The 27,408-nt window shown below is 43.7% G+C and overlaps 1 protein-coding gene across 1 annotated transcript in view; it reads left to right on the top strand.

The window, feature by feature from the left end:
- Positions 1 to 27,408, top strand: part of CHD7 (chromodomain helicase DNA binding protein 7) — a 122,655-nt gene that overhangs the window by 60,348 nt on the left and 34,899 nt on the right. Inside the window, exons 3-8 of the mRNA XM_054179258.1 lie at positions 7,491 to 7,912; positions 16,029 to 16,167; positions 19,034 to 19,171; positions 20,262 to 20,327; positions 25,268 to 25,323; positions 26,692 to 26,806. Of these exons, the coding sequence (XP_054035233.1) occupies positions 7,491 to 7,912; positions 16,029 to 16,167; positions 19,034 to 19,171; positions 20,262 to 20,327; positions 25,268 to 25,323; positions 26,692 to 26,806 (936 nt within the window). The remainder of the gene's footprint in view (positions 1 to 7,490; positions 7,913 to 16,028; positions 16,168 to 19,033; positions 19,172 to 20,261; positions 20,328 to 25,267; positions 25,324 to 26,691; positions 26,807 to 27,408) is intronic.

Below are 27,408 nucleotides of genomic sequence, written 5' to 3'. Positions count from 1 at the left end.
TATAGGCTGCATAGCATAAGCTCTGTCAAACTCCTGTTGGCATGTTTCTGGCATGTCTTGATAGTGGAGCACAGACAGGAGTGAGGTCTCCTTTGACCATGACTGTGTGGGGAAGGCAGGCTTGAGGTAGATGAGCTGTCAACGTGAGTAATAAGGCTTTAGCCAGTAGGATTCAGTACCTAATCGTCCCACCCTTTCTACATGTCGCTGCAGCTAGTAGCTAGTAAAAACCTGCCAAAATCTTGAGTCCTTGACCTGTCTGCATGGTGGTGATGGAGAGTGGAGAGTGGCTTTTGTTGTGTACTGTTTGGGACCCGCCCTGCTTGGACTGGGAGCGGTCTTGGACTGATGTCTAAACCATACAAGCTGTGGCAAAGAAGTGTCAATGAAATGTTTGTCTATGGAGCATCACATCAGCAGGGTCACACAATCCTTGTGGTGGCTGCTGCAGTTTCTTAGGTGGAAGGCGAAGTTTGGAGCCTTCCCTTGCCCTGACTGGCTTCAGAAATAAACTAGTATTGCAGCAGCCCTTCACTAAAACATGATCTGCAACCCTGCAAAGTGATTCTTTTAATTGCCAAGTTGTGTCATGTTAAGAAGGTATCAACAGAACTTCTATTTTCCACGTGTTTTCATCTGTCTTTTGTAGATGTGTGGCAAAAAACAATGTAGCGAATTCGGAGGTTGCTGTAGAGTCTTGTTTGCAAAACAGAAGTCTTTGCCTCTTGTTTGTTGTGATGCCTTTCCCTTTATCGCAGACACAACACTTGTTAGTTTACAAATGCAAGCTCTCCCTTTGTAAGTGCACCTGTTTTGAGAGAGGTTTCTGAAGCATTAAGATACCCCTGGTCACACAAAATATTTTAAGGGAGGACTAAGTATTTTTCATACAGTAAAGTAAAGAGGACTTAAGCATCTTCAAAGCAGTAGTTTCATGGAAAAGGGAAGAGATCATTTCACAACATAGGAGAAAAAACTGATTGGTAAAAGAGATTTTGGAGAGAATGCTGGCTGTGAGCAGAGTCTCCACTTGAGCTCCTATAGGAAGTCAGTTGTACAACTGTCGGCTGTAGGTAGTAGTGTCTGGCTGAGAATTTGGAGGCGGTGATTCCTGTTTTACTCTGGAGTTTGTACTGATACATGGAGCTTTGCAAGCAATGTCTGAAAAGGATTTGCCTCTGTCTAGAAAAGCTGAAGCATGTTGGAGATCGAAGGAGCACGGAGACAAGTCTAATGATGAAAGTGTTGAGGAGACAAGTTGAGAACTGCAGGGACAAAGCAATGCAGAGCGATGTGACGCGCAAACTTCCCCAGTGATTTGTTGGGAGGATAGGCAGGCTGAAGTTTGTTCCCCGTAATCCAGAGGGATGATGAATCCTTTCATTAAACTGTGAAAAGAGGAATGGTGGAGCAATTTCTACATGTGGTGGCTTCTAACACCAAGGGGACTGTGCTATCAGGAAGGAGATAAACTCCCGAGTTATCTCAGTGGCACTGGCTGGAGCCGCTGCTTCCAGAAGCGATGCTGTTGTCCATCTTCTGTCCTAGAAACTCTCTGTGGTCACAGTTTGCTGGTTTCTCTTTTCCAAAGTGAAGGTGGTAATTTAACAGGACTTGCAAATGAGAATGTTCAGTAATAACTTGCCTAAGGTGGAATTACCTATTGTACAGATACTGTATTGGGAGAGGTTTTGGATCAGTGGGGAACCACCCGAGCGCTTGCTCTGCTGTCACACAACTTAGTTAGCAAAGCAAAGTTCAAGAGAATTGAAATAAAGTGTGGCTGCAGTAGATCTTTTTTAAAATATGGAAAGAGTCTGGAAATACCCAGGAAGGAAATGAAAGGAATTGTAGGGAAAAGGAGCATGGTTTTGGTTGGTGCTGATGTTTCAGTGTGAAGTCAGCTGAGTCATGTCGCACACTTCTTAAAGCTCAATATTGGCTCAAGTTGCTGCTCTGCTGGGGAAGAGACACTCGGCTACTTCCAGTGCTTAAGTACAGTTGATTGTGGATCAATCCTTGTTCAAGCAACAGAAAGATTCTCCTCCTTAACCTCCCTCCCTGCTGCTAACCCCCACCGGATTAACCCCACATCCTGTCCATCTCCCTGCCTCACGTAACAGCCCTGCTTCTGAGTATCTGTGCTGTGGGCTGTGGAGGATCAGCTTAGCTCCAGCAGCAGCTGTGAAATGCAGGCAGCTTCATTTTGAACTTCTCAGATCTTGGTGATCCATGTTTGGAAGGTTAAAAACAAGTTTTAATTCCAGAAGAATGAGATTTTTGCACTCCAGGAAGGACTTCCCAAATAGCCTTTTAATTTGTTTTGTTGTTGTTCAGATATTGTTGATTTTTACAGCTAACACAAAAGCACTGCTGGAGCAGGTCCAGAGGAGGGCCATGAAGATGATGAGAGAGCTGAAGCAGCTCCCCTCTGGGAGCTGGCTGAGAGAGTTGTGGGCTGTTTAGCCTGGAGAAGAGACGGCTCCAGGGAGACCTTAGAGTGGCCTTCCAGCTACAAGAAGGCTGGGGAGGGACTTTTTGCAAGAGCTTCTTGTGATAACATGAGAGGGAATGGACTGAAGCTTGAGGAGGGCAAGTGGACTGGATATTAGGAAGAAATTCTTGACAGTAAAGGTGGGGAGACACTGGAACAGGTTGCCCAGGGAAGTTGTAGATGTCTGCTCCCTGGAAGTGTTCCAGGCCAGGTTGGATGAGACCTTGAGCAACCTGGGCTGGTGTGAGGTGTCCCTGCCCACGGCAGAGGGGGTTGGAACTGGCTGATCTTGAAGGTCCCTTCCAGCCCAAACCATTCTATGACTGTGCTCTCCTGGGTAACCTGTTGAGCTGCAAATTGTTTTAACTCCCGAGAGTTCCTGAAGAATCTCCGCTTGGCTCTAATAAGCCTCGATCTTTAGGAGTGTCCTGCATTGTGATATTGCAGGTTAATAGCATTGATTAACTGTCAGGCAGGGGGAATTGATGAGAAAACATCCATTGTGAAATTAAATGGTATGAGTGAGGAGGGTTCGGTGCTGCTGGCTGGGGAGGTGAGCAGCCCCAGTCGTCGGGGGCAGGAGCATTAATGTGAGCTCCAGGTTTTTTCGCGTGATTAAAACAGGCCATCTGTTCTTTGTTAAATGTTTACCAAAACAGCTTTTCTCTAAAAGATTTAAAGAGGTGTGGGTCTGGTAAACACACCAATGATTTGGGAGCACCTTTTCCACCTTCTTTTCAAATAGTAGCAAAATAAAAGCATCCTGTTGCAGTTATCAAAGGGGAACAAATAGCTGTTTGTGTTTAATCTTCACTGATTTTTCTTCTTTCCTGGGGAAGATTAAATTCTCTACCAAGATACTAAATGCTGGCTTTGTTATTACCAAAAGCAGCAGGAGAAGTGATTTTTGTGAAGCATGCAGATAAATGTTTCGGGTTTTTTTTTTGGCTATAAACCTGTAATATCTGGGGGGGGGGGGGAGGGCTGTTTAATGGAAACTGGGGTTCTTCCATTAAAAATGGTGACCCTGTAACCAGAGTTAATCCTTTGTAGATTTAAAGTAGAACTATTGGAAATAATTCCCCGTGGTAGGCTTAATCTAATATTTACTAGTGAAAACCTGTTCTTCCTTTTCTCCCTTCTCAAGGAAGAGGTTTGGGGTAAGAAACTGCATCTTTCAAGCTGCTTCCCGTCTCCTCCTCACTAGATTTGTGCTGCTCCTACACAGCTTCACACTAGGGAGCAATGTGGGGTTGTCAGTTAAGGATAAACCGTTTTAGCATATTGCAGGAGTGTAGGCAACAGACTTCCTAGAAAAAGAAGAGTTCATCACACCCATTTCTTTGAAAGAGTGCTACAATTGAAAAGAGCACAGGGAAATCAATTGCAAAACGTGCCAAGCTGCAAAGGGAGTGGCATGTGGCAAAAGGAAGGTATTTGCAACTGATAGGAAATAAAAGCAAAGCCAAATTAGGGCAGAGTTGGCTCTTACAATCCCCCAAACACTAAACTGCAAAGTGATACAAAACAAACCCATAATATTTTAATGTGTGTGCTTGGTGATGCAGATGACTTGGTACTGTAAATAACAGGCAGTAAGCTGTGTTTGTTAATATTTGTTTCATGCATAATGATGAAGTCTAATGTACATTCTGAATTGGTTTAGAGCCCGAGAGTGACTCTTGTGGATGAGCTTTTTGAAGTAATAATCTGAATGTTGTAGGATGACATCTTCTAGAGTGAGTTCCTGAGTACTGCAGTGTGGCTGCCATTCTCAGCACTGTACCTTCTGGCCAGACCTTGCACTGAAGCTACAAATGTCAGCTCACGAAGGGCTGACGTTGCTGTTGTGGAGACTTGGACAGCTGTCTGCCTTACCTTCAGATTTGCTTAAGACTGTGCTGAAAATTGTTGTTCAGGCTTCTAAAACAAACAAGCAAGCAAACCAAAAACCCGACCCAGAAGCCATAGAAAGGAGACAAGGATTAATTGTCTGAATTAGATTAAAAAGAGATTGATGAGAACACTCAAGGATATAGAAAACTTTATATTGATATGAAGTCATATCACTAATGAAGGGGCAACCTTGAGAATGGTATGGAGTTAATTTTACATGGTGTTACTTGATTTCTTGTGGGCTTTAATGTTTGTTGGCTTGGCTGCTTCACGTGCTGAAGAAAAACAAATTAAATGAGCAATTCTAATTTGTTCCTGAAAGTTGAGTTTAAGTTTACAGATAGCTGTAAAAGTCTCTTAATGTGGCAGAGAGACACACTAGAGTGCCAAGCACAAGGTACTTACTTGCTCAAGACAGAATTTACAAGTAATGCAAAGAAAACTCTAGTGTTTTCTGTGTTAGACACAGCAAGTGAACAGTAGTTAAAAATAGGTCTGAGTATTGTGCTGGACAGCTTGGTGAAGACACTGAAACTTGCACTTGAGGTCTCTGGAAAATGTTGGATGCATGAGAGAGGAAGTAGCAGAAAGCAGAGCAATACAGTGACTACCCTGGGCAATGCTGGTTGAATGTACTGCTCTGAAAACCTATGGATAAGAAGTGTTTAGAGGTGACCTGTGCAATACTCCTGTCTTTTCCTACCTAAAAATAACTGTAAGGCAGTGTGAGTTCAGAGTGATCTGGGGTACAGCAAAGAGAGTTTTGTTCTGTCACAGATCAAGTCTGAGGTGACATTCAGTTCAGTCAACCAAATTCAAAACAGATTAGAAGATGCTAAAATATCTCTTGTTTTGTGAGATGCATAATTGGACTGCAGAACTCATTAACACCACTGCCTTCCCGGGGTCAGCTTTTTTTACACAGATACTGAGTCTTGAAGACCTTTCCAACATGTGTGTTATGGTGACTACAGGTTACATACTCATACTTGAGGTAGGGCTGATTGATGTGGTGCTAATGCAATCACAGAATCACTTTGGTTGGAAGAGACTTTACAGTCCAACCATTAAGCCAGCACTGCCAGGTCACCACTAAACCATGTTCCTCAGCACCACATCTACATGGCTTTTAAAGCCCTCCAGGGATGGGGACTCCACCTCTGCCCTGGTCAACACCAGGTTTGCATTAGAGCTGTTTCCACTGCAGCTAAGGCCCTGTTGTGCTAAAAAGTATCTTCATAAACAGGTGGAGGATAGTAATATGTAGAAGTCACCCTGGAAGTTCTTGGTTAAGCCCAGCAGAGCCAGTCCATCTGCCAGGCTTTCCCTCTTGTCCTGGAGTCTGTTCCATGAAGAACTGAAGGGGATAGCTTGTACTGTTCAAACCTCCCAAACAGCAGTTAAGAGCTGTCTTTGCTTCTGGACAGCCTTGGTCCTTGTGCTGCTTCGGTAGCTTCTGAGTATGTGAAGAGTGTGCAGGGCACAGTGGTTGTTTGCTGCTGTGAAGAAATGCTGAAAATAGGACTGCCCTGGTTCAGTTTGGTTACATCCAGAAATCTGTGTTAACATACTTGGAGAAGTACACTTGCAGTCACTTTCTCATGTGATGACACTAAGACTTTTATTTCCTACATCTTGTGCAATGTCTTTTATAGAGCAGGTGGCTAAAACACATCTGTGTGGTGCCTGCAGCTCTCCTCATGCTCAGGGGTTGGGTCTGTGGGCATTTGTTTGACACTTGCTGCTCCTTACGTGCAGTGTGAATAAAAAGTGGAGAAAAGGCCACACAAATAACCTTGCAAACAGTTACACAGGCACTGCTGTTCTAGAAGTGAAATTCTAATTTCCTTTAAAGTTGGTGGGGTTTTTTCCCACCCCAGTTCAATGGCTCAGACCTTTCAAATGACTGGACTTTGTGACCATGGCTAATGGGGACCTCTTCCGCCTAGAATCATCTCAACTTCACTTCTAGGGAATTTTAGGGAAGAAAGAAGGAGGAGAAACAGAAAGAGGGTGGGAAAATGGTCTGTCCATATATGCAGCTGCAAGAAAGGCATCAATCAGTAGGGTGTCAGGCTGTTGCTTTTCTTCTTCAGAAGCACTGTCATCCTGCATTTGTAACCACGGGCAGGCAGCGAGGAGAAGCAGGTCAGAGCTTTGATAGGCTGCAAAGTAATGGCAGAGCTTAGATTCACGCCCCTGCAGACTCATGGGTCTTTGTGTAGACCAGAACCAATGAAGTGTTGCAGATATATCCCCTGCTTAGCCCAGGCACTTGATATTTGTCTAATTATATGTAGGTTTTTGTGTACTTTCTGACTCTGGAGTAAACCTGATGCACTACACGGACTCTGCAAGCGGAAGTTTTTGCAGCTTCACAAACAGTGAGGGTAGTTCTCTGTCCAGTCTGTAGCAGGAACTAATCTGTTTCGATGACAGGTAGGGATTTGTGGATCTTTGACATGAAATGTAACATTATATTACATCTTAAAGTGGCTTAATCCTTCACATGCTGATCAAAATACCTCCTGTCACAGCAGAGCCAATGTAAATTGCCTTGATGAATTTTTTATAAATACAGCCTGTGAATATACTTTCTTTTCCTTTGCATGTCTAGAAACACACTTTAACCATTTTTTTCCCCCCTGGAGGACAAAATTCCAGTGCAACTGAGTAATTGGTAACAAGTCATTCATTCTGCTAACAGCAGTTTGGAGGTAACTGAAATAACAATTACTTTCCTTTTGCATCTCAATGTTGAAAGCTGTAAATATTTTCTGTACTTCATACACAGGCTTTGAAGTAACTTTACCCTTGCTAGATTAAGAACTTCTGGACACTTTGCTACTGGATTAACTGACCAAAACTTTGTTTGACTGACAAAGACTTTGGGGTGTTTTTCACCATACAATGCTTGAGATCTGCTGCTAGGTTAATCTGCGGTTGCAGTCGATGTTCCTAGAGTCCTTTTCCAACCGAAGCAGTTCTATGATTCTGCTTAATAATTTCTCCCCCTTGTATAACCTCTTGCTCCAAAAGAGCAAATGTTTAGAAAGCCAAGCTGCAAATCTACAACTTGATTTCTGTTTGTCTCTCTCAGCATTCTCCGTCGGAGCCCTTCTTGGAGAAACCAGTGCCGGATATGACTCAGGTTAGCGGACCCAACACGCAGCTCGTGAAGAGTGAGGATTACCTGCCAGCCATCGAGCCCCAGCCCCAGCAGAAGAAAAAGAAAAAGAAAAACAATCACATTGCTGCAGAAGGTCCCAGTAAAGGTTTTGGTAAGGAAGACTTTCCTGGGGGACTTGACAGCCAGAATCTAAGCAGAAACTCAGTGGATTGCTCCCAAGAAGAGAAGAAGAAAAAGAAAAAGCCCAAGGCAAAAAAAGAACCGAAGGATCCTAAAGAACCCAAGGAAAAGAAGGAACCCAAGACCCCCAAAGTCCCTAAGACCCCTAAAGAGCCAAAGGAAAAGAAAGCAAAAAATGCCACGCCAAAACCCAAGACCAGCAAAAAGGCCAGGTAAGGCAGGAGGCTTCTGTGTGCCATCAGAGCAAACACTGCTTGGGGCAGCTCTAGAGCATCTCTGCTAAGTGGCGTGGGTGGAGAGGAAACCTTGTTTTGCCATTTCCCTTCTACAACATCATACCACATCTATTATCTACAACACCTTGGAGGTGTTCAAGGCCAGGCTGGATGAGGCCTTGAGCAACCTGGTCTGGTGGAAGGTATCCCTGCCCACAGCAGGGGGGTTGGAACTAGATGATGTTTAAGGTCCCTTCCAACCCAACCCATTCTAAGAATCTGTGAATTGTGTTTTTGTGTAACTTGAGCACGTATCTGTTTTGGCTTTCCTGTTTATGGCTTCACAGTGCCTTTAAACAAGCTGGAAAGGCAGAAGGTTGTGGGGGTTTGATTTTGTGGGGTTTTTTTCTCCTTTTCAAGGCATAAAAATCTCTGAATGTGTTAGATTTCAAAACTAACTTTTTCTCTTCTAATGCTTGACCCTTGTGTGTGGTTGTGTGTGAAGAAGTTAAATTGCTTTGCCAGTAATGTAGATTTGACCAAATCCAGAGATGAAGGCTTAGGGTAAAAAGGTTGATGACCTTTTTCTCTAAATAAAGAAGTTAGTTCAGTACTTAGAGTTGTACAACCCTTACAGATGCTGTTTTATACTGATACAACCCAAGGGCTCCAAGCTCTGCTGTTCAAAAGCCATTTCTATATGGATATTGATGTATCCTCGCTGTAGGGATTATATTCCTTTTGCTGTTTCATGTAAAGATATTTTCCCTAGCAGAAGAACCTTTGTGGATAGACCAGATGCTTCAACCCTGTTTCTTTAACTGTTTTCACTAGGCATCGTGTCCCTTTATCAGGAGAGGCTTAAAATGCTCCAGAGTAGTATGAGAAAGAGCAAACTGCCGTTACACATGAGTAAATACGTCACAGATAATAACACAGATTCTTTCCTTACCCCTCAACTCCCTAAACACCCTGATTATAAAGGCCTACTTGAAAGGAAACTGGGAGGAAAAAAGACATTAAAGCTCAATTTTAATCTTTTTTTTCATTTGTACCTCGAATTTTGTACAACTGTTCTGAATTTGTTCTGAACATCTGAATCTGGTTTTCAAGATGTGGCTAGCGTTATAAAATATAACTTCCAGATGGAAGCACGGCCAGACTTGGTTAATCCAAATCAGTTTGCAAAATCCATTTCTATTAGGCTTTAAAAATTGCACTTAATGAATCAGCTTTGCATACATTGTGCAAGAGTCGCTGTTGCTTCGGTTTGGTGCAGCTGTATGGCTATGGGAGGCTTGGGCAGGGAGATGCTACTTGTTCCTGCAGCGAGAAGGAGTAGGTTCTGCATTAGCAGAGATGGTGTTTCCTGAAGAATGTACAAGCACTGGCTTGTAAAATGCAAGTGTTGTCCTGAGCAAGTTATATTGACTGTTCATAGAATCAATAGGTTGGAAAAGACCTTAGAGATCATGGAGTCCAACCTATCACCCAACACCTCATCACTAACTAAGCCATGGCTTCAAGTGCCACGTCCAATCCCCTCTTGAACACCTCCAGGGACAGTGACTCCAGTAAACTCCAGTTGACTGGCCCAGCCCTACTGCTTCAGCTGTCTTCCAGACTCTCCTAAGCGTGAGGATTACATAAATTCACAGCTTAGAAAACCTCTTATCTGTGTCCCAATGTGCGTTGTTTTAAACCAAACTCTTATCAGCTATACACCAACCTTTTAGTTCCATCTCCTTCTACTCACAGCTGTAAAGGCTGACCAGGCCATCCTGCCCAGTTTTGACCATCTCCCAGCAATTTTTTGCCACCAAGAAGTAAAAAAGCTTTTACTGCAGGACTGCTCAATGAGCATGTTTTTTACAAGGTCTTGGCTACAATGGAGCTTTGTTCAGTAAGTGATGTTTAGAAGGAGTCTGCCTTAAAAACATGCACAGGCTGTGCTGGACACCAGACCTCGGAACTGGTCTGTCCTGTCCACTCAGCCCTAATACCTTTGTGTGTCTTCTGAATCCTGGGACGTGCCATGCAGATTAAAGGAGCAGCGTCTCCTTTGAAGGGTCAGATCACTGCTTGCTTAGTTGTAGGAGTGTCTTTATCTTCCTTCTGTTGTCCCTGGGTGGCTGAATGAAGTGCAGCATTCTAGTTAAGCACTAAGCCCCATTGTTTTACCTGTGAGAGAAGCGTCTTTGGAGCAGCACTAAGAGCATTTGCTGTTCCTTTTGCTTGCTCAGGGGTGTGGAGAAAGTCCTAGTTGTCCCATAGCACTCCTGTGTTTCTGTTACCAAATGTTCTCTTGAAAACAAGGTTGTTCTCATTTTATGGTCTTGTCAGCTTCAGTATCAAACTGATTTGAAGAACTCTGAGACTGGGACACTCTCTGTGCTGCCAAAGATTTCTGAAATCACCGAAAGCAATGTGCTAACTTTGGCAGTGCCACAGACTGGGGAACCTGGCCAGTGGCAGATCACTGAATCGAGCTTTTAAATAAATCAGACCAAACTTTTAGTCACCTGAGCCTGCAGTATTTCAGCATCACTAACTCTGGGAAGGAAACATTACAGTAGCTGAAATGAGGGGAGATTAATGCAAGTTTATATAGATTATGGAGGATGATTTAAAAGTAAAATATTTTGATGAAGTTAATGCCTGGCATCTGTTTACTGCTGCTGTTTACATTGCTCAGTGTTTTGCTTCTAAGCACTGAAGGAGTAGTGTGATTTCCAAATGTTGTGCAAAAGTCACGGTTTTCATTCCTGAAGAAGCTGATTAGTCTTACTAGAAGAGTTTTGCACTAATGCAAAATTCAGGTATACAACATCAGACACAGGAAAGGGATTTATTGAAGAGCAACAGTTTGCTGGGTAAAGCATCACAAGTCCTTGATAGTTTTGACAGAGAGAGGCTTTGTGATTCACAGAGATAAAAATCTGATCCTTAACTATCTTAGCTCATAATTTAACTCAGTTCCAGTTTTTACTACCAGAGTATAATCTTTTCACTAACCAAACAACAACTAAAAAACCAGAACCTTTTTATCCTTCACACCCCTTCTGTCCTTGGTATATATTGTAACAAAACAAACAGCCTGCCTCACTGAAATGCACTCTCCTGTGGGGGGCCAACAGTCAGACTGGAGAAAAGAAGGGAAGAAGCTGATTAATTTCATGCTTGTTTGAATTGTGTGTTCCACAGCATCTTAAAAAGACAGAAAACACCCAAATGTGCTGCTGGTATGTTAGACTGTGTACCTGGGGATTTGGAAGGAGAGATCACACATTAATATTGGATTGTAACACTCTTAATGGATATTAGCCCAGTCCTTCCAGTGCAGAAAGACAAATACAGTGGTGACTGAAAAAAAACCCCCAAACAACAACAACAACAAAAGCCCAAACACGTTTGCAAATGTACCAAACCAGTCAGGTTTGAAAGCAAAATGTTGGGTCTCAAATGAAGGGGTTTTCATTCGATTGGGTGGCTGCAGTATCAGGTGGGCTTTTAATGTTGCAGAGCCAGCTTCAGTCACATGCAATGCAGGCAGATTTTTCCAAAAGTAGCTGGCCAGGGAAAGGCAACTAGTCCTACAGAACTGCAAAGTCATGGCTCAGATGTCTGTTCCTCCTGTGCCTGTCCCTGGAGGAGATGAGGACCACCTGTTTCAGAAGATCACGCTGCTGCACAGCTGATATCTCTCCTGCTGCTTCCTATGGAACTGTAGAGAGTGGCCACCGATGACGGTGGGAGAAGCAGTAACTGTGCGGGCCAAATGGCAGCTTTTTGCAGGAGCTGATCCCCCTCCTGTCATCTCCCCAGAGCAATGTGCTGTGCTTTGCAGGGCTGCTTCTACCCGCCTCCTCCACTCCCTGGGGCAGGGGAAACTCTTCCTCCTCCTCACGCCTGCAGCAGCGGCATCGAGCGCTAAGCATGAGTGTTGTGACCTCTTTTAGAGGGAGGTGGAGAGGGACCTTTTGGCCTCCAGATTCGCTGTTGTATCGGAAGGGGGATGGCTCCTGGCTGCGGAAGCGGGAAGACCCTGGGGAACTAGAGGACAGGAAGAGAGGTCCCGAGGCAGGGGTGGTGGTTTCCACTCCAAAGCTTGGATCATCCTGAGCAAGACAGGAAGGGGCTGCCTGTGGGAGAGAACAGGAAATCGTGTGAGATTTCCATGTGCGCATCCACTGAGGCTGTTCCTGTTCGCACCTGTCCTCATCTCCCTTTTGAACCAGCCCAACCTGAAACAGCTGCCAGATATTTACCTTTGTCTTTGCTGCAGGCAGGTTTTGTGGGCTTGGGACTTTTTAGTAATCTGGCTGATTTTTTTCAGGCTGGAAAAAACCTTGTTGTCCTATTGATTCCTCCCCCCAACCCCCACTTTTGTGACATACAAAACTTGATTGGAAAAAAAAGAAAGAAAGGAAAGCTTTGATTGTGCTAGGAGCTTCAAAAAACCCACAGTTTCCCTCAGGTAAGGCAGTACAGAAAATCTTACAGCTCTAAAATGTTGAGAGGGTGAGATAATTTATTTTATGGATTTGATGTGCAGCATTTTTCTAAGCCAGGTTCCAATCATGAATTTGTCATGAATTTGCCAAATGGTAAAATAGAGGTGGTTGGTATATCTGATTTATTTTAGACACATTGCAGGGAAAAAACAAGTGTCATCCAAATCCTGATAGCTATCATAAATTACATTAATAAACAGATCTGTCAGTTACCCAGATCAGATGAAGTAGTTTCACAGTGTAAACCTGCAGGCTGATTACTACCCCTCTTCGTCCTGCAAAGCTTGCCATGCTTTTGGGGGTATTTTTTGAGTCAGATGGTTTGGCCCTGTAAGCTCCTTGAGTTTGACCTAGCTCTGTAGGTGGCTGCTTGACTAACTGACACAAAACACTTTGTCAGTGTTTGGATCCTTGTTCTCAAATTGTAATTCAAGCTTGCTTTCCAGTTGTCCTACTTACTGTTTTCCTCCTCAGCCTGTTTTCCTTCACATTGTTTGCTCATCTGACCTTCTGCAGGTTGTCTGCTTACTGATCCCCTGTGGTCACTATGCTGGGGATAAGAGGATGAAACCAGAAAGTGGTATTGGACAGCTAGGTTGTGAAGCATCTAATCTGAAATGTCTGTGTTCATATCACTTGAACAGAAAGACTAGTTTTAACTGGCAGTTTTAAAATATTTCAGTGGTTTGTGTGTGGCAAATACTCCTTCAGTTTCTCCCAGACTTCTTGTTTTGAGACTGGACAAAAACCTTGTTGCTAGTGGGACTTGGCTAAATTTTGCATTCATGCATGTGTAAAAACAAGTATGAGAGAAAGTTGTCTAAATGTGTAGGTCACAGTTTGCCTTTCCTTATTGCCAGATTTAGAAAATACTTTCAGCTGTGCCTCCAGGGGTAAGCACTGACACGCTGACCCTCGGTGTAATGGCAAAGTCTCAGAACTGCTTTTTACCTGCTTGTACTTCTGTGTGGAAAGGTAATTCTTGCCCAGGCTAACACCATTACTGAATGGCCTGAGTATGATCTGCTGGAAAGCAGAAAGGCTGAGTCAGAAGTGTGTACATTTAATTGTCAGGAACAGATCGCACTGTCTCTGTGGGAGGATGGAGAGGAACAGCAGTAGCTGACAATTTGAGGAAGCTGCTGCTCCCACCAGCCAGGTGAAGCTCCTGGGTGCGTGATGCGCTGGGAAGCAGTGCCTTGCCTCGCCTCGCCTCGCTCAAGGGCATGATGGTGCTCTTTTATGGCTTATTTGTACTTCACCTTCCTTTCTTTCCTTGAAAGAAACTGTAGCTGTGCATTTAAAAACAATCCTGCTGCTGCATTTAGAACTTAAAATTCCCAGTGGAGCTGCAGACGGGCTTTGTTCTCGTCAAGTTGGTGGCTCTTTCATGTGTCTGTTTTTAACTGGCCTGGCAAGGGGGGTAAGATTTGAATTGCTTGGTCCACGTCTCTGTTACTGGGGATGACTTGGTACGCCGAGTCACGGCTCAGGGTTGTGTATATAGGTCATGGAATACTCTTAGCTCGCAGTCCCTGCCTCTGTGAGCGGAGAAGGGTCTGACAGAGGCTGGAAAGAAACCTTTGTCAGGGTGGACCTGCCGCTGGAGTCGCTGGCAGGGTCTTTGTCTGGGCCTGGCCGGGGCAGGGAGGCCGGCAGGGAGGCCGGGCGGCCCTCGTTAGCGCTTCCCGGCCTTTCAGCACAGGGGTGTTTTATCAGTCCTAGGCCACACTATTCTTCCTGACTTTAAGCCTGTTATTCACCCGGGGCACGGCAACAACTACTAAACTTAATTGCACTCCTTGCTCTGATTTACGGGGGTCAGGGGCGGGAAAGCACCAGCCTGTCAGCTCCCTTCACCTGGCCGCCATCCAGCTCCCCTGTGGCAGCCTCACCTTTGATTTCAACAAATTCGACAAATACGTAAAGTTTGGGGGGGGGGCTTAATTTTTTAAAATTTTTTTTTTTTTTTTTGGGAAGCGGTGACTCGATAAAAGGCAGTGTGAAGGGAGGGGAAGCGGCGGCGGCGGGGGGGGGAGGTTGGTGGTGTGTGTGAGGCGGGGGAAGGGGAAGAAGGGGGGCGCGCAGGCCGCGGCCGCGCAGGTGCCGGCAGCGCCGGGGCGCTGATTGAGGGAAGCAGATGGCTGCAGTCGGTGGCCGCCAGCCAGCGGAGCAGGTGCTGGTCACGTGGGCGCGGGTTGCCCGGGCGACGCGAGCGCTCTCGGCGCGCGGATGAAAGGCGAAAGGGGGCCCCCGCCTCAGCCGCGGCTTTGTGCCATTGGTGGCAGCTAGAGCGGAAACAAACGCCGCGAGGGGAGCCGCGCGCCGCCCGCGCGCCCCGGGGAGGGAGGGAGGGAGGAAAGCGAGCCGGGCTGCGCGCGCCGCCGCGGCTCTCCGCGCTCCCTGCGCTCCCGGCCGCCTCGCACACCCCCCTCCCCCTTGTATTCGCGTTGGAAATGTCACCGTTGGAGGTGTTCTCTCGGAGAGGAGCGCGGTGTCACGCCCAGTGATTTCACTATAATACAAATTCATTTCCAAAACTCCCGGTCTTTGCACTTTTTGTGAGGTCGACGTTTGTCTAAACGCAGGCTGCGAAGGGGATCATGCCCCAGGCGAGTTGTCCCGGTGCCGAGTGCTATCCTGAACGTAACCGTAATCCTGAACATGACCATATTCACAACTGTAACCTGGATATAACCATATCCGGGAATTTAGAATTACTGCTCCAAAATGCATCTTCAGTGGGCCGCTGGTGACTGAAGTGAGCAAGCTTGTGTCCGCAGCACAAGTCTGGTGAGGAGCCCCCGACGGGGCTGGGGTTCTTCAGCCTGGAGAAAGGAGGCTTCTGGCTCTCTACAACTCCCTGAAAGGAGGTCGGAGCCAAGCAATGGGTGATAGGACAAGAGGAAAGTTGTGCCAGGGGAGGGTTAGGTTGGATGTGAGAAACAATTTCTTCCCCCAAAGGGAGAAGAAGGTTGTCAAGGCTTGGAACAGGCTGCCCAGAGCAGTGGTGGAGTCCTCATCCCTAGAGGAATTGAAAAGCTGTCTAGATGTGTTGCTGAGGGACATGGTTTAGTGGTAATCTGGCAGTGCTGGTTTAACAGTTGGACTTGATGGTCATAAAGGTCTGTTTCAACCAAAACAGTTCCAGTGTTCTATAAGTATAAAACTGTTTGGCAAGTTACAGGACCAAGGATTATGAGGGAAGCACACCTGGTTTGCCCACTTAATATCGAGACAAGTCCACCTCTCTTCACATGTGTTGAGTTGCCCAAGTTCTGCTTTTAGGAAGTGCAGGTTTTGAAGAGAGGAACTCCTCCTTTCCAGTCTTGTTCTTAGTTTCTTTTTGAGTGCATACTTAGTGTCACTGTCTAAGATCCTGAAAGAAAGAAGCAACGTATCCCATGTGAAGGAAGGGGAAATGTATGGTGAGGGCACATGCATCATCGATCTTACAGTTATGCTTAAATACTGAAATAAGGAGAGAGTCAAAAATAATGAAGTCACTGAAAAGAAACATCTCCCAGATAAACTGTTTTGTTAAATGCTTTTTGCTTACATTTTAGTACAAATACTGATTCAAAGTATCTTTGTTTCAGTAATAAGAAAACAGATTCAGAAACAAGTGCTGCGAAGAAGAAGGTTAACAAGGGAAAGGAAGGTTCTGAAAACTCAGATTTGGAAAAAACTCCACCACCATCACCTCATCCTGAAGATGAAGATGACCCAGGGGTTCAGGTAATGCTATCTTTCAAGTTCATCGTAGGCTTTGACAACTTAGATGTGTGGAATGGTAGCTCTCACCGTCTTTGTTACAAAGATATGGATATTTGGGTGTTTTCTGTCTTGTTTAGGGTCACATACCAAGAAGGTGAGAACTGGAAATCACTGTGATGCATATTTTACTACAAGTATTCTTCATGATGCTTTTGCTTTACAGTCTTGTTACCTGCAGATGTGTGTTGAGTTTTCAGATGTTCTCTTGCACCAATGCTTCAGTTACAGTATTGAATTTTCTGCTCTTTAGACTTAATGTACTGTTATGAGGTCTTGCTTATAAGCCTCATGTTTCTTCTTCTGTTGGCTTTGCAAACCTTCTGAAATCAAGAGTAAGGCATACCAGAGCAGGATGTCAGAAGTGTGCATGTCAGGGACATGTAACCACACTCCTCCCATGGATGAAAGGCCTCTTTTCTTGCTGGCTACCATGGATTTCTCCTGACCACTGCATACCTATTGCTTTCTGTCCAAACTTCATTTCATGCAAAGAAAATCTAGAAATAGAGATATAGCACCCAGGGCAATTTTGGTGTGCTCTGTCATTAGCCACGTTAAGAAGTGGTCAGCTCCTGGCTTGCTTCTGCTGGAACTGGGAATTAAATTGCCAGCTGAAGAGGCAGAAGCAGGTTGTGAGAATGGTCAAAGCCAGCTGGGTGAAGAGGTCATGGTGACTTGTAACTTCCCTCTTAGTCTTTTCCAGAAGGATGTAGAGTATAAGGAAATGAGAGCAATCCTGTATACTCTAATTCAAAACAAAAGGAGCAACAAAAAGAGCGTTACTGCCAATTCCTGAAGCTGGAAAAACTGAGCTACCATGCAAACATTAAAAAGTCTGAGGAAAATATTTTGTGTCCTGTGCCACAGATCTGATTAATGGCACTGACAAAAAAGAGTTGCAGGAAAAGCTTTTGGGGCTGTGGAGGATTTGGGGTTAATTTGCAGATGATTATATGCTAGCTGTGGTTCAGTATGCATGCACATTTTGTTTGTTTTCAGTTTAGTGGGGCAAAGTTTTCTCCTGGTGAGAAACTTTACATTGGAAATACTTTGGGGGTTTTGTAAATACAAAGTGTTTGGCTATTTGCATTGCATTTTAACTCAGTGTAATAGAATGTTTCAGGTGATAGGTTTTTTTTTTTGCTGTCTCACACCATTCATGTTACACTGCACTCCACCCCACACTTCTTTTGTGTGAAGTTAGGGAAGGTTTACAAACATCTGCACTGGGACAGCTGCAATTTGTGACCTCTTTGTTCATTTCCCAGCTGAAACTACTGATGTGTAGTTGTCTAAACAACACTGTTACACTTTCTGTGTTAAATATTGAGTCTTCCTGTAACAATATTATGCAGCATCCTTTCTGATTCTGAAGAAGAGACTTTGGGCACCAGAAATACTGGCAAGACTTACTTATTATTGATCCAAAAATAAATGTCTACTTTCCCATCAGTGATTATAGAAAATGGGGTTCAGATTTGACAGGTAATATCTATTTTCAGGTAAAAAAAGGTTATAGTTTTGTGGGAATGCTCATAAGTTACTGTACTAATTGTAGAAGCCACATCACCAGTGTCTGGAAGGGTGATGTAAACTGGACCTTGGCTCCAAAACTTCATTTTCTGTCCAAGAAGGGGTTTCTGGTTTTGTGAAGTGCATCAGGTAGCTGTGCTTTAAGAAGTATGATTAACTATGGGAGAGTCAATATTTGACTTTGTCTCTGCACATTGAAAGAGGCTGTGCACAGATCTGTTAAACAAGCTACATAAGTATTTGCATGTTCTGCTGGAGATGTGTGTTAAGCTGAGAAAGATGTGAAAATCAGTAGTGCATCAGTTCATAGAAATGGCCTTTAACAGTTGATACTCAACATGTTGTTTTTAAATCTATTTGTATATCAGTCCATTGAGATACTGGATGCTCACTTGAGTTTCCTTCTGCAGCATATGCTCTCAGCTTCTCGAATTCTATAGCTTGATGCAGACTATCTGGGAATGTGAATTTTTTTGTTGCAGAAAATGATGTCTGGTGCTGAGCACCAAATAGCAGATTCTGTCCAAAGCACGCCTGTGGATGTTACAGCTTGTTTGCTGCAGTTCCTCAGAAGCCTTCTCTCATCCTGACCATGATGGTGTGGGGATGTGTTTTCAGTTTGGGGCAGCTCAACTTATTCATCCTCCTTTTAGCTTGGTGTCTTTCCTCAGGCTGTGCTGCAGGATGCCCTTCTGAGCAGCGCTGGGTCAGTGGAGTGAGGCAATGGAATTTCTTTGCATTTCCCCTACAAGATAATCTGGGTACAACTGGGTGGACAGGGAGAGCGAGGGACTGTGTTGTCACTGCTTAGCAACACCCTGGCTGTGCCGTGCAGAGGTGGTGTTTGGTTCCTGCACTGGCCATCTGTCAAAGTTTATCCTAGCTGTGAGTCAAGAGGTGCAGCTTCTTGGGGTTTAGTTGCTTGCTGAGATACACCTTCCGGTTTTCTGATGTGGGTTTAGGCATGCTAAGAAAAAAAAAGAGAGAGAAACAAAAGACCACTTCCCAACACAGAGCAATTATGAAGTGGATTTTGTCCTTTGTTTTGTGCTTGGGTTTTTTGAGTGTTGGTTTCGTGGCTTTGTTTCTGTTATTTTTTACACAATTTAAGAGCAGCTAACTGGCAGGAATGTAGGACAGGAGTGTGCTGCTGGTCCTCTTTCTAGCAGGGTGCTGTAAAAATAACAGCACTGGCTACCCACCAGTGTATTTGAGAAACACACAGACATTTTCTCAGCTCTCTGTTGCCTATCAGCCCTGTGTCTCATGGAAAATATCCCCACTTTCTATTTAGAAGCGACGCTCCAGCAGGCAGGTGAAGAGGAAGCGTTACACAGAAGACCTGGAGTTCAAGATTTCAGATGAGGAGGCTGATGATGCTGATGCTGCTGGAAGAGACTCTCCTTCAAACACTTCTCAGTCGGAGCAACAGGTCAGATCCGAACAGGCTGGAAGGGCAGAGCTGCAGCATTCATGGTTGAGATTCAGGCCCCTCTCCTGAGCAGTGCTCACCCATGGTTGGCACAGCCAGCAGGCATTAGCTTTTTACGTTCTGAGGCAATAGATTAATTCATAACTTTGTTTACAAGCTGACGACACGCAGTTTGACACAGTCCTTTGAAATTAATGGCCTCTACCTAAAGGAAACCAAAACTGGACTGCTAGGAGTCTTGAATTTTACTCCTCTGAATTCAGTGGTCTGACTTTAATAAACCACTCAAGCTTGTCCCCTGCTGCTAGGCACCAGAAGAACCCCTTTATGAAATTACTGCCTTGTAGTACCCAGCAGGACACACTTTATTCTCTGCGCAATGTAAATGATGGAGAAAATAGTTTGAATAAGATGAGGGGTAATAACCCAGCAATGACTGTTGTAACAATCTCATTGTTTTGTAGTGCTTTTTCAAAGAACTACTTCACTTAACTAACTGATGACCTGCTGCAGAATATATATGTGTCCTCTGGTATTCCATTTGGCAGTTCTTTAAGCCCTGTGAAATACTGTTTGTGATCTCCATTGCTAATTGTGTCTTATCAGAAGGAGAATTTGGTAGGGCTTGCCTGCAGTAGTGATGAATTAATGTAACAGAATCCCAGGCAGTTCTGATAGCTGTCATGGGGACCCTTACACAGAAAACTGGAGCTTTTGGAACATCTGATCTTTAGAGTGGATGGTGCTGAAAGCATGTGTTATTTTAGGGGAGCTGAACTGCCTGTGTGTTTCTGTTTGTCTGTGCATGTCAGCCTTAGTGAGGGAGCTAGAGTTGTGTAAGCTTTTAAAAATGGGCTTAAGCAAGCTTTTAAAAATGGGCTTAAGCAAGCTCCTAAAAATGGGCTTAAACAAGAATCCTCCATTACAATATTAAATCTCTTTGAATCCTCTAAGTTCTCATGCTATGGGGGAAGAAGTCCTGTGTATTAAGCTCCTCTTGCAGAAAATAATTTGATGTTGTTCTGATGCAGGAAGTCTTTAAGTAACAAGGATTGACTCCCATAACTCTTGTGTGATATTTATGATGTAGGAATCAGCTGATGCTGAAGGTCCTGTTGTGGAGAAGATCATGAGTAGCCGTTCAGTCAAGAAAAAGGTAAAGCAAAGCAAAAAACCTTCCCTTCCCTTCATAGTTTTGAACAGACTGAGCAGGATTCTGCTGAAGCCCACATAAAGATCTTAAATTACCTTGGATATTCCAAATGGAAAAGCTGTTTTCATGAATAGAGGAGGCGCCCTGGAAGTGTCTTCAGATCACATTTAACATGCTTTTGGGTAGCAATTCACAAAACCTTTAGTCTCCCACTCTTTTCTTGCAGTTTTTCACATGAGAGTTTTGATTTTTGCAAATACCTAAGCCTGAGTGAAAGCTGTGCTGCTCTTCACTTCGGAGTGGTGTTTCATGGGAGCTTGAGGTGTGAGAGAACTCTCCTGCATCTTGAGTTTCTGCCTTTTCTAGTAGTGAAAAATCCTTGCCCATAATGTTTGCATCTTTTGATAGTGGTTGTGCTTAGCAGCTGAAATCAGTTCAGGTGTGACTGCGAGTGTTACTTAAACTGCTGATTGTTATGTTCCTTTGTCCCTGTGCTCAGATGGGGAAAGAAACCCTCTTTAGTTCAGTGTGACTCTTCTAATTCTACCCTGGATGCAGGGGTGGAATTAAGTTATGTTCTTATTTTGCATACAGGTTCTTCTGATTTGCTTCACAACTTGATTGGCCTTTGCACTTCCAAACTAGTAGTCTCTGAGCAGGAAAGAGAAAAAGACCTAGTTCCCAAAAAGCCGTTAGTGTATTTTCCAGGCTCTTTTGTGTAGCTCATTCTGTGACTTGTGCTGCAGTTGGGCAGAAAACTGGTTCACACAGATACAACATTCACTGTGATCTTAGTTAACCAGAAGTGCTTCTTTTCCTTGAAGTCTTCATTTTCAAATTGGAGGAGGGGAACTTGTCTTTATTCATGGATAATGCAATGTCATGACTGGCTGTGACTGAGTTTGACCCCTTTTCTGTAGCTTTCACAGCACAGAACCTCTAGGGCTTTTAAATCCAGAACTGCATTTTGTGTTTCAAACCATGCACTTATTTTTCAGATAAACTTGATGTAATATGAACTCAGTAATTAGTTGTTCTGATGGTCTGCTAGGAGAGGGAGGAGAATGTGGTCTTTTCGTAAATGTCTTTACATTAGAAGCTGTTTTTCACCAATTATTCTTCTCTTCTTCCTCTCCCCTGCAAACAAAGGTGTGATTACTCATGGGGAGTGTGTATTTTGCTGCAGTTTGTGGGAAGTGGTTGGTCTGCTGCCTACATGTCTTTGATTGCAAGCTCTGCTGGAGGCAAGCTCTATTTTGAGCTCTTTCTTTAATGTTTTTTATGGATTGTATTTGCAGGTTTGAGGGGTGTCTCTTCTTTCTCTGCTCTTCTCCCCAGCCCTCCTCTCCAAAATCCAACACCCCCCCCCTAAAAAAAAAAAAGGGAAAGATATAGATTTCAGGTTGTTAAATATTAACATCTGAAGTGTCCAACTGTGCTTTTATTAAAGGTCTTTTACACTCTCACTAACGTCATCAAACCCCTGGTTGTTAGATTACTAATCAAAGTAAAATTGCTGCGATCAGGACCAGTGCATAAAATAAACATGAGGAAGGGCTTCACTAGGAAACCTTTCAGTGGATTAGGTTGTAACAAAGATGTTGCTTTCAAGTAAGGGACATCAGATAATGAACATGCTCTTGGAGCAGTATTCTTACCATGACATTGTACTGGTTTTCTCAGCAGTAGCCTTAAGTCTAGGTTTGGAGTCGCCAGGCTTGAGGCAGCACTGTGCTTGCAGGCGGTTTTGAACTGTATGAAATAAAAGGTAGAGATTGCATTGGTTTGTGTTTCAAGTGCAGAAGAGCAAGGAAAAACCTGGAACTTGGAATTCTTCTCTTGCAGAAAGTGTTAAATCCGTGTCTCTCTCTTCCAAAACCTTCACAGTCCTCCTGTATTCAGTTTGTATGTGGAAGTTTTTCATTCTCCTAATTATTTTCTTGGCTAGCTTCAATCCCTGTTGAATTTCAGCCCCTTCACTTTGAAAGGAATGGCTGGGACTGAAAATGCTGTTCAGCACAAACAGCACTTACAATGGGAAGATGTGGTGCTTGTGGAACACTCTAGCTGTGTGGTACACATTTGAATTTCCCTTTTCTGCCCACTGCTGCATGGTGAGAATTAGATCTGATTGACCTGTGTACAAATAAATGCCTGCATTTCTTCCACAAGCTGGTTAGTTCACAATCTAGTGGTGAGCATCAATAGAGGCAATTGGTTTCTAGATAACAGAGTCATAGGAATGGTTTGGGTTGGAAAGGACCTTGAAAATCATTTAGTTACAGTCCTCCTGGCATGGGCAGGGACACCTCCTACTAGACCAGGTTGCTCAAGGCCCTTTCCAGCCTGGCTTTGAACACTTCCAGACTTGGAGCCTCCACAACTGCTCTGGGTAATCTGTTGTTTCTGTCTGTTGTTTTTCTAGCACTAGATCTGGGGTGGGGTTTTGTTGTTGGGTTGTATTTGGTTGGTTGGTTGGTCAGTTGGTTGGGTTTTTTAAGCTCTTCCTTGTCTCTACAGCTCTGAGAGGCTTGCTCAACTAACTTCACATGAGCAGGTATTACTGTACTCTTTCTGTGGCAATGGCAGTGCAAGATTGTCTGCTCTTAAATATTTGCCTGAAGGAAGGGATCATTTCTTTCTTTAGATGTCTGCAGAGACTGTGGATCTCTTTTTGGTGGTGCCCAGCAGGACAAAGGGCAATGGGCAGGAGGCTCTGCCTAAACATGAAGAGAAACTTCTTTGGTATGAGGGTGCTGGAGCCCTGGAGCAGGCTGCCCAGGGAGGTTGTGGAGTCTCCTTCTCTGGGGAGATTCCAGCGCTCCCTGGGCATTGTGCTCCTGGGCAAGCTGCTGTGGGTGCCCTGCTTTAGCAGGGCAGCTGGGTTGGATGATCTCTAGAGGTCCCTTCCAACCCCCACCATGCTGGGATTCTGTGTTGTTCTGTGATCAGATTATCAATTATGATCTCACCTGGGCAATGAGTTCTATAAAGATTTCTGAAGATTGTGTTCTGAAATGCTCTTTACTTCGGTGAATCTTTGAAGCGCCTGATACAACATATAATGACACAGACCAGTTATTACCTGTTAGACAATACAAAAGTACCTTTTACTCATGAGGGTTACAGGATTGAAGATTTAAATTGTAAATTATTGTTATTAAGTTGGCAGTTGACAGAAAATACCCTTGATGGAAGTGCTGTTGAGAGGAATTAAATTGGCTGATGTGAAACCTTTCTATGAAGGTGTTTAACCATGATGTCAGTGCAGGATTGATGCCTCTCAAAACATTCTGGTTTAAAAACTAATCAAAGAGACTTGGCCATAACACATTTTAGAAACTAAAAGTGGTGGATGTGCAGAGATTGGGAAATGGCCTGAAATTGTGCCAGGAGAGGTTTAGGCTGGGTACTGAGAAAAATATCTTTGCTGCAGAAGTGGTCAGGGATTGGAACAGGCTGCCCAAGGAGGTGGTGGAGTCATCACCCCTGGAGGCATTCAAGAAACATGTAGACTTTATGCTTAGGGACATGGTTTAATGGCCATGGTGGTGCTGGGTTGATGGTTGGACTCGATGATCTCAGAGGCCTTTTCCAACCATTGGTCTTGAAACTGACCAATGTAGGGAAATCCACTGCTTCCCCTGGGAGATGATTCCAATGTCTGGCTGTGCTCATGGGGAAACATTTTCTTCTGGAGTCCAATGGGAATCTCCCCAGCAGTAACTTGTCCCCATCACCCCTTGTCTTTTCCGTGTGACTCTTTGTAACAAAAGAGTCTCCATCATCATAGTAGCCACCATTTATGTACTGGTCCATGGTAATAAGGCCTCCCCTAAGCCTTCTCTTGTCAAGGCTGAACAAACCCAGCTCTCTCAGCCTTTCCTCATTTATTTTCCCCCTCTCCTTTTGACATGTGTATGTGTTTAGACCGCAGGATTTTGACTTACCAAGGAGTCATCGGTTTTGTCTGTATAGTTCTGCAGACAGGATTTATCACAGAAGTTGTTGTCTCTGATGAAGTGTGTAAACCAAAAAAAAAAAAGCCTCTTCCATTTAAAATGGTTCCAAAGTTCACGAGCAAACACAAACCCTGAGTGTTGTGACACCAAGTGAATTCCAAACACATGCCTGCTGTGCTGTCCTTAGTTTGTCCTACGGCTGGGTTCAGGAGGAGCTGAAGCCAGCTCTACGTGCCATATGTTATGCAATACTTTGGCACTAGGGATGAGTTAAGGGTAGTCCCAACCCTTAGCACCGAATGCCCTTGGTTTTGCTGCTTTCTATCATGGCTTTAACCTTGCTTTAAATGCAAGTTTGGGGTGTTAATTTAATTTGGCTGCTCTGTATGTGAGACATCTTGCCTGAGTGAATTTAATTGCACCATTGAGTAAAACTAAAGCCATGAACACTGATGCACTAAAATTCTAGCAGAGGTAGAAGGTTTAGTTTTATATGGCTTCTTGTTTGGAGTTATTAACTATATGGAGGAATAAACTCCCTTTAAAACTCTTTTTTTAAAACATTACAAAACCCACAATGTAAAGTTGCCATGAGCCAGCCAAAAATAATACATATGGCATTCAGGAGTGCAGTTGCTAATTGGCTGCTGCCTGAGAAAATGGTACACTTGGCTTCTACTTAACACTGTGGGTTTGGCAGCAAGCCAGGTTTGGGGTGAGGTTGTGAATGAAGCTGCATGTGGTTAGGGAGGAGTTCAAATGATTCATGTCTTGGAAGTTGTAGTAAGCAGTGCAGAATGCACTTGGGGAAGCTGCTGGAGGAAACTCCTCACCCATGTCTTTCCCCGACGGATGCTTTCGTGCACCTCCACTGATCTCCCTACGTGGGGACCGTGTTCTGTATTTCTGTTAGTTTTAATCATTAACTAAATGGGGATGTTGAGTGGTTTAATTCACATTTCAACCGTTCTTTTCTTACAGATGGAGAATGGAGAGGAGGTAGAAATAGAAGAGTTCTATGTAAAGTACAAGAACTTGTAAGTAAAGTTAGAGGTTTGATGCTGCCTTTTAAGTTCACACCATTTCCAAATAGGTTTTGAACACTGGGTTTGTGAATGATGTGATGACCAACTTTAAACATTTCTAATGTTTAATCCAAACCAGTGGCAAATAAATAGGGAGCACCTGGAGTTGGTGGTAGTGGGTTTATAGTCTTATCTTAATTTGTCTTCTCCCCAAAATGAAATCCAGAGGTAAAACTGTTCACGTAAAGCAGGCTTGTTATTCACACAGACTCAAGAGCACATAGCCACGTAGCTGTGTAGATCTAACTGCAACCATAGAGTTTCATGCCTGCGAACTACTCACCAAATAACCCTTTTAACTCTTTCAAAACCAAGAGCTGTATTCAACAAAATGCGAGGTGGCTTCCAGCTGATCACTGCCTTTCTTTGAGAGGGATGTGACAGCAGTGAGAGCAGCACCTTGTTTCTGGCTCTGAAGCTGCAGTGCCCCTCACTATTTAAAATAAAATATTCACAGCTGGATAAACTCATGTGTTTTTTTCCAGGAAAAATAGCAGGTCTTTTGTCATTTTAGTGAATTTTCCATCCAAGAGAGAAATTCACTTACTGAATTTAAAACTCACTCCAAAGTGAATTTCATGCAGCTAACTGCAGGCAGGCACAAAATATGCTGCTACCTTTGTACCTTTTGCTCTGTATTGATTATCACATGATGTTTAATTGCTTAATTAGGCTTTGTTTAGTTTGATTACATTGGCAGGTAATTTTTGTATTAACCCTTCACGTGTTAGACTCCTTAGCAATATAACTTTGACAGGCTCTAAATGCATCAAGTGGGACTAGTCATTTTTGGCAGAGTTGCTCTTCCCTCCTTAAAGCTGAATGATTACCGTGGAGCTGTATCGACAGGGTTTGCTTTCTACCAGTCTTAAAACTTAATTGGCTCTTGCAGCTTTCAACTACAGTGCAGTTCTCACAAACCCCAGTGTATAGCATGTCAGCATTTGGAACATTTGAGTGTTTTTATTAACTTCTAAAGCCCTGCTTTTTGCTAGACTATGCTGTTTAATAGTGACATTTATGCCAAACGTCTTCCATAGGAATTATGTTCTAAGTATGCCCAATAAAAATCGTCTTAGCTTTGTGCCAAACACTTGATGTACTTCAGTTTTGAGTAGGAGTTGTTTTTATTAACAGTCTCCATTAGTAAGTGTAATTACTTCCAGTAAAGACCATTTGTTAATAATTTGTCTGATGAAGAAGACCATGTCCAGTTGGCAGTGCAATGTGCTGGAGGATCTGTCTGTACGAGTGGGACACACAACAGAGTATGCAGTGGAAGCCTGTTTCTTGAGTATGATTTTCTCTTTCATCTTCTAGTTCTTACCTTCATTGTCAGTGGGCATCTGTGGAAGAGCTGGACAAAGACAAGAGGATTCAGCAGAAGATTAAGCGGTTTAAGGCAAAACAGGGCCAGAACAAATTCCTTTCAGAAGTATGGTTTGTTTGTTCCTTTTATGTATTTAAGCAATATTCTGATGAATTCTTGTTCTGTATGAAAGCAGAAGGTTTTCAGCAACTGTGTGATGCATCAGTAGCCTTTATTCTGGTGTGAAGCATAACTGTGCTTGATCCAAGTCTTGCAAGTTTCTAGACTCAAGTGAGCTATCCTGACTTTGTACTTTTTATTGCAGTGTTTTATTTTTTCCTTTAAGTGAGTGGTTAGCAGTTTGCATTGTAAGCATGACTCTCAGTGAATCAGCTCTCTTCTCAAGAGCTGATTATGCCAGAAAAATGCATCACATTTTTCTGTGTTATGGACTGCTGTTCACTAGGGATTCCAAGCTTTTTATCATCAATTTAATTTCACTTAGAGCCATAAGCAGTGGTGTGGCAGGGGGTCCTGTCAATAAAAGCCCAGATCTGCTGATTTGTGTCCCTGAAAGCTTGCTTTTCAGCAAGTGCTGTCTTTTGAGAGGGGGGAAAAAAAAACCCAACAGGTTCTTCTGCTTCTGTATTTATTTGCTTAACTTTATTTTTACTATACAGTTCAAGCTAAAGAGAACCTGTTGCAAATTGAAAGCTTCTCTAAAGTCA

Source organism: Dryobates pubescens, chromosome 3, assembly GCF_014839835.1.
Source record: "Dryobates pubescens isolate bDryPub1 chromosome 3, bDryPub1.pri, whole genome shotgun sequence".
NCBI lineage: Eukaryota > Metazoa > Chordata > Aves > Piciformes > Picidae > Dryobates > Dryobates pubescens.
The sequence above is the reverse complement of the archived record's forward strand: the minus strand, read 5'-3'. Positions and strand labels throughout refer to the sequence as shown.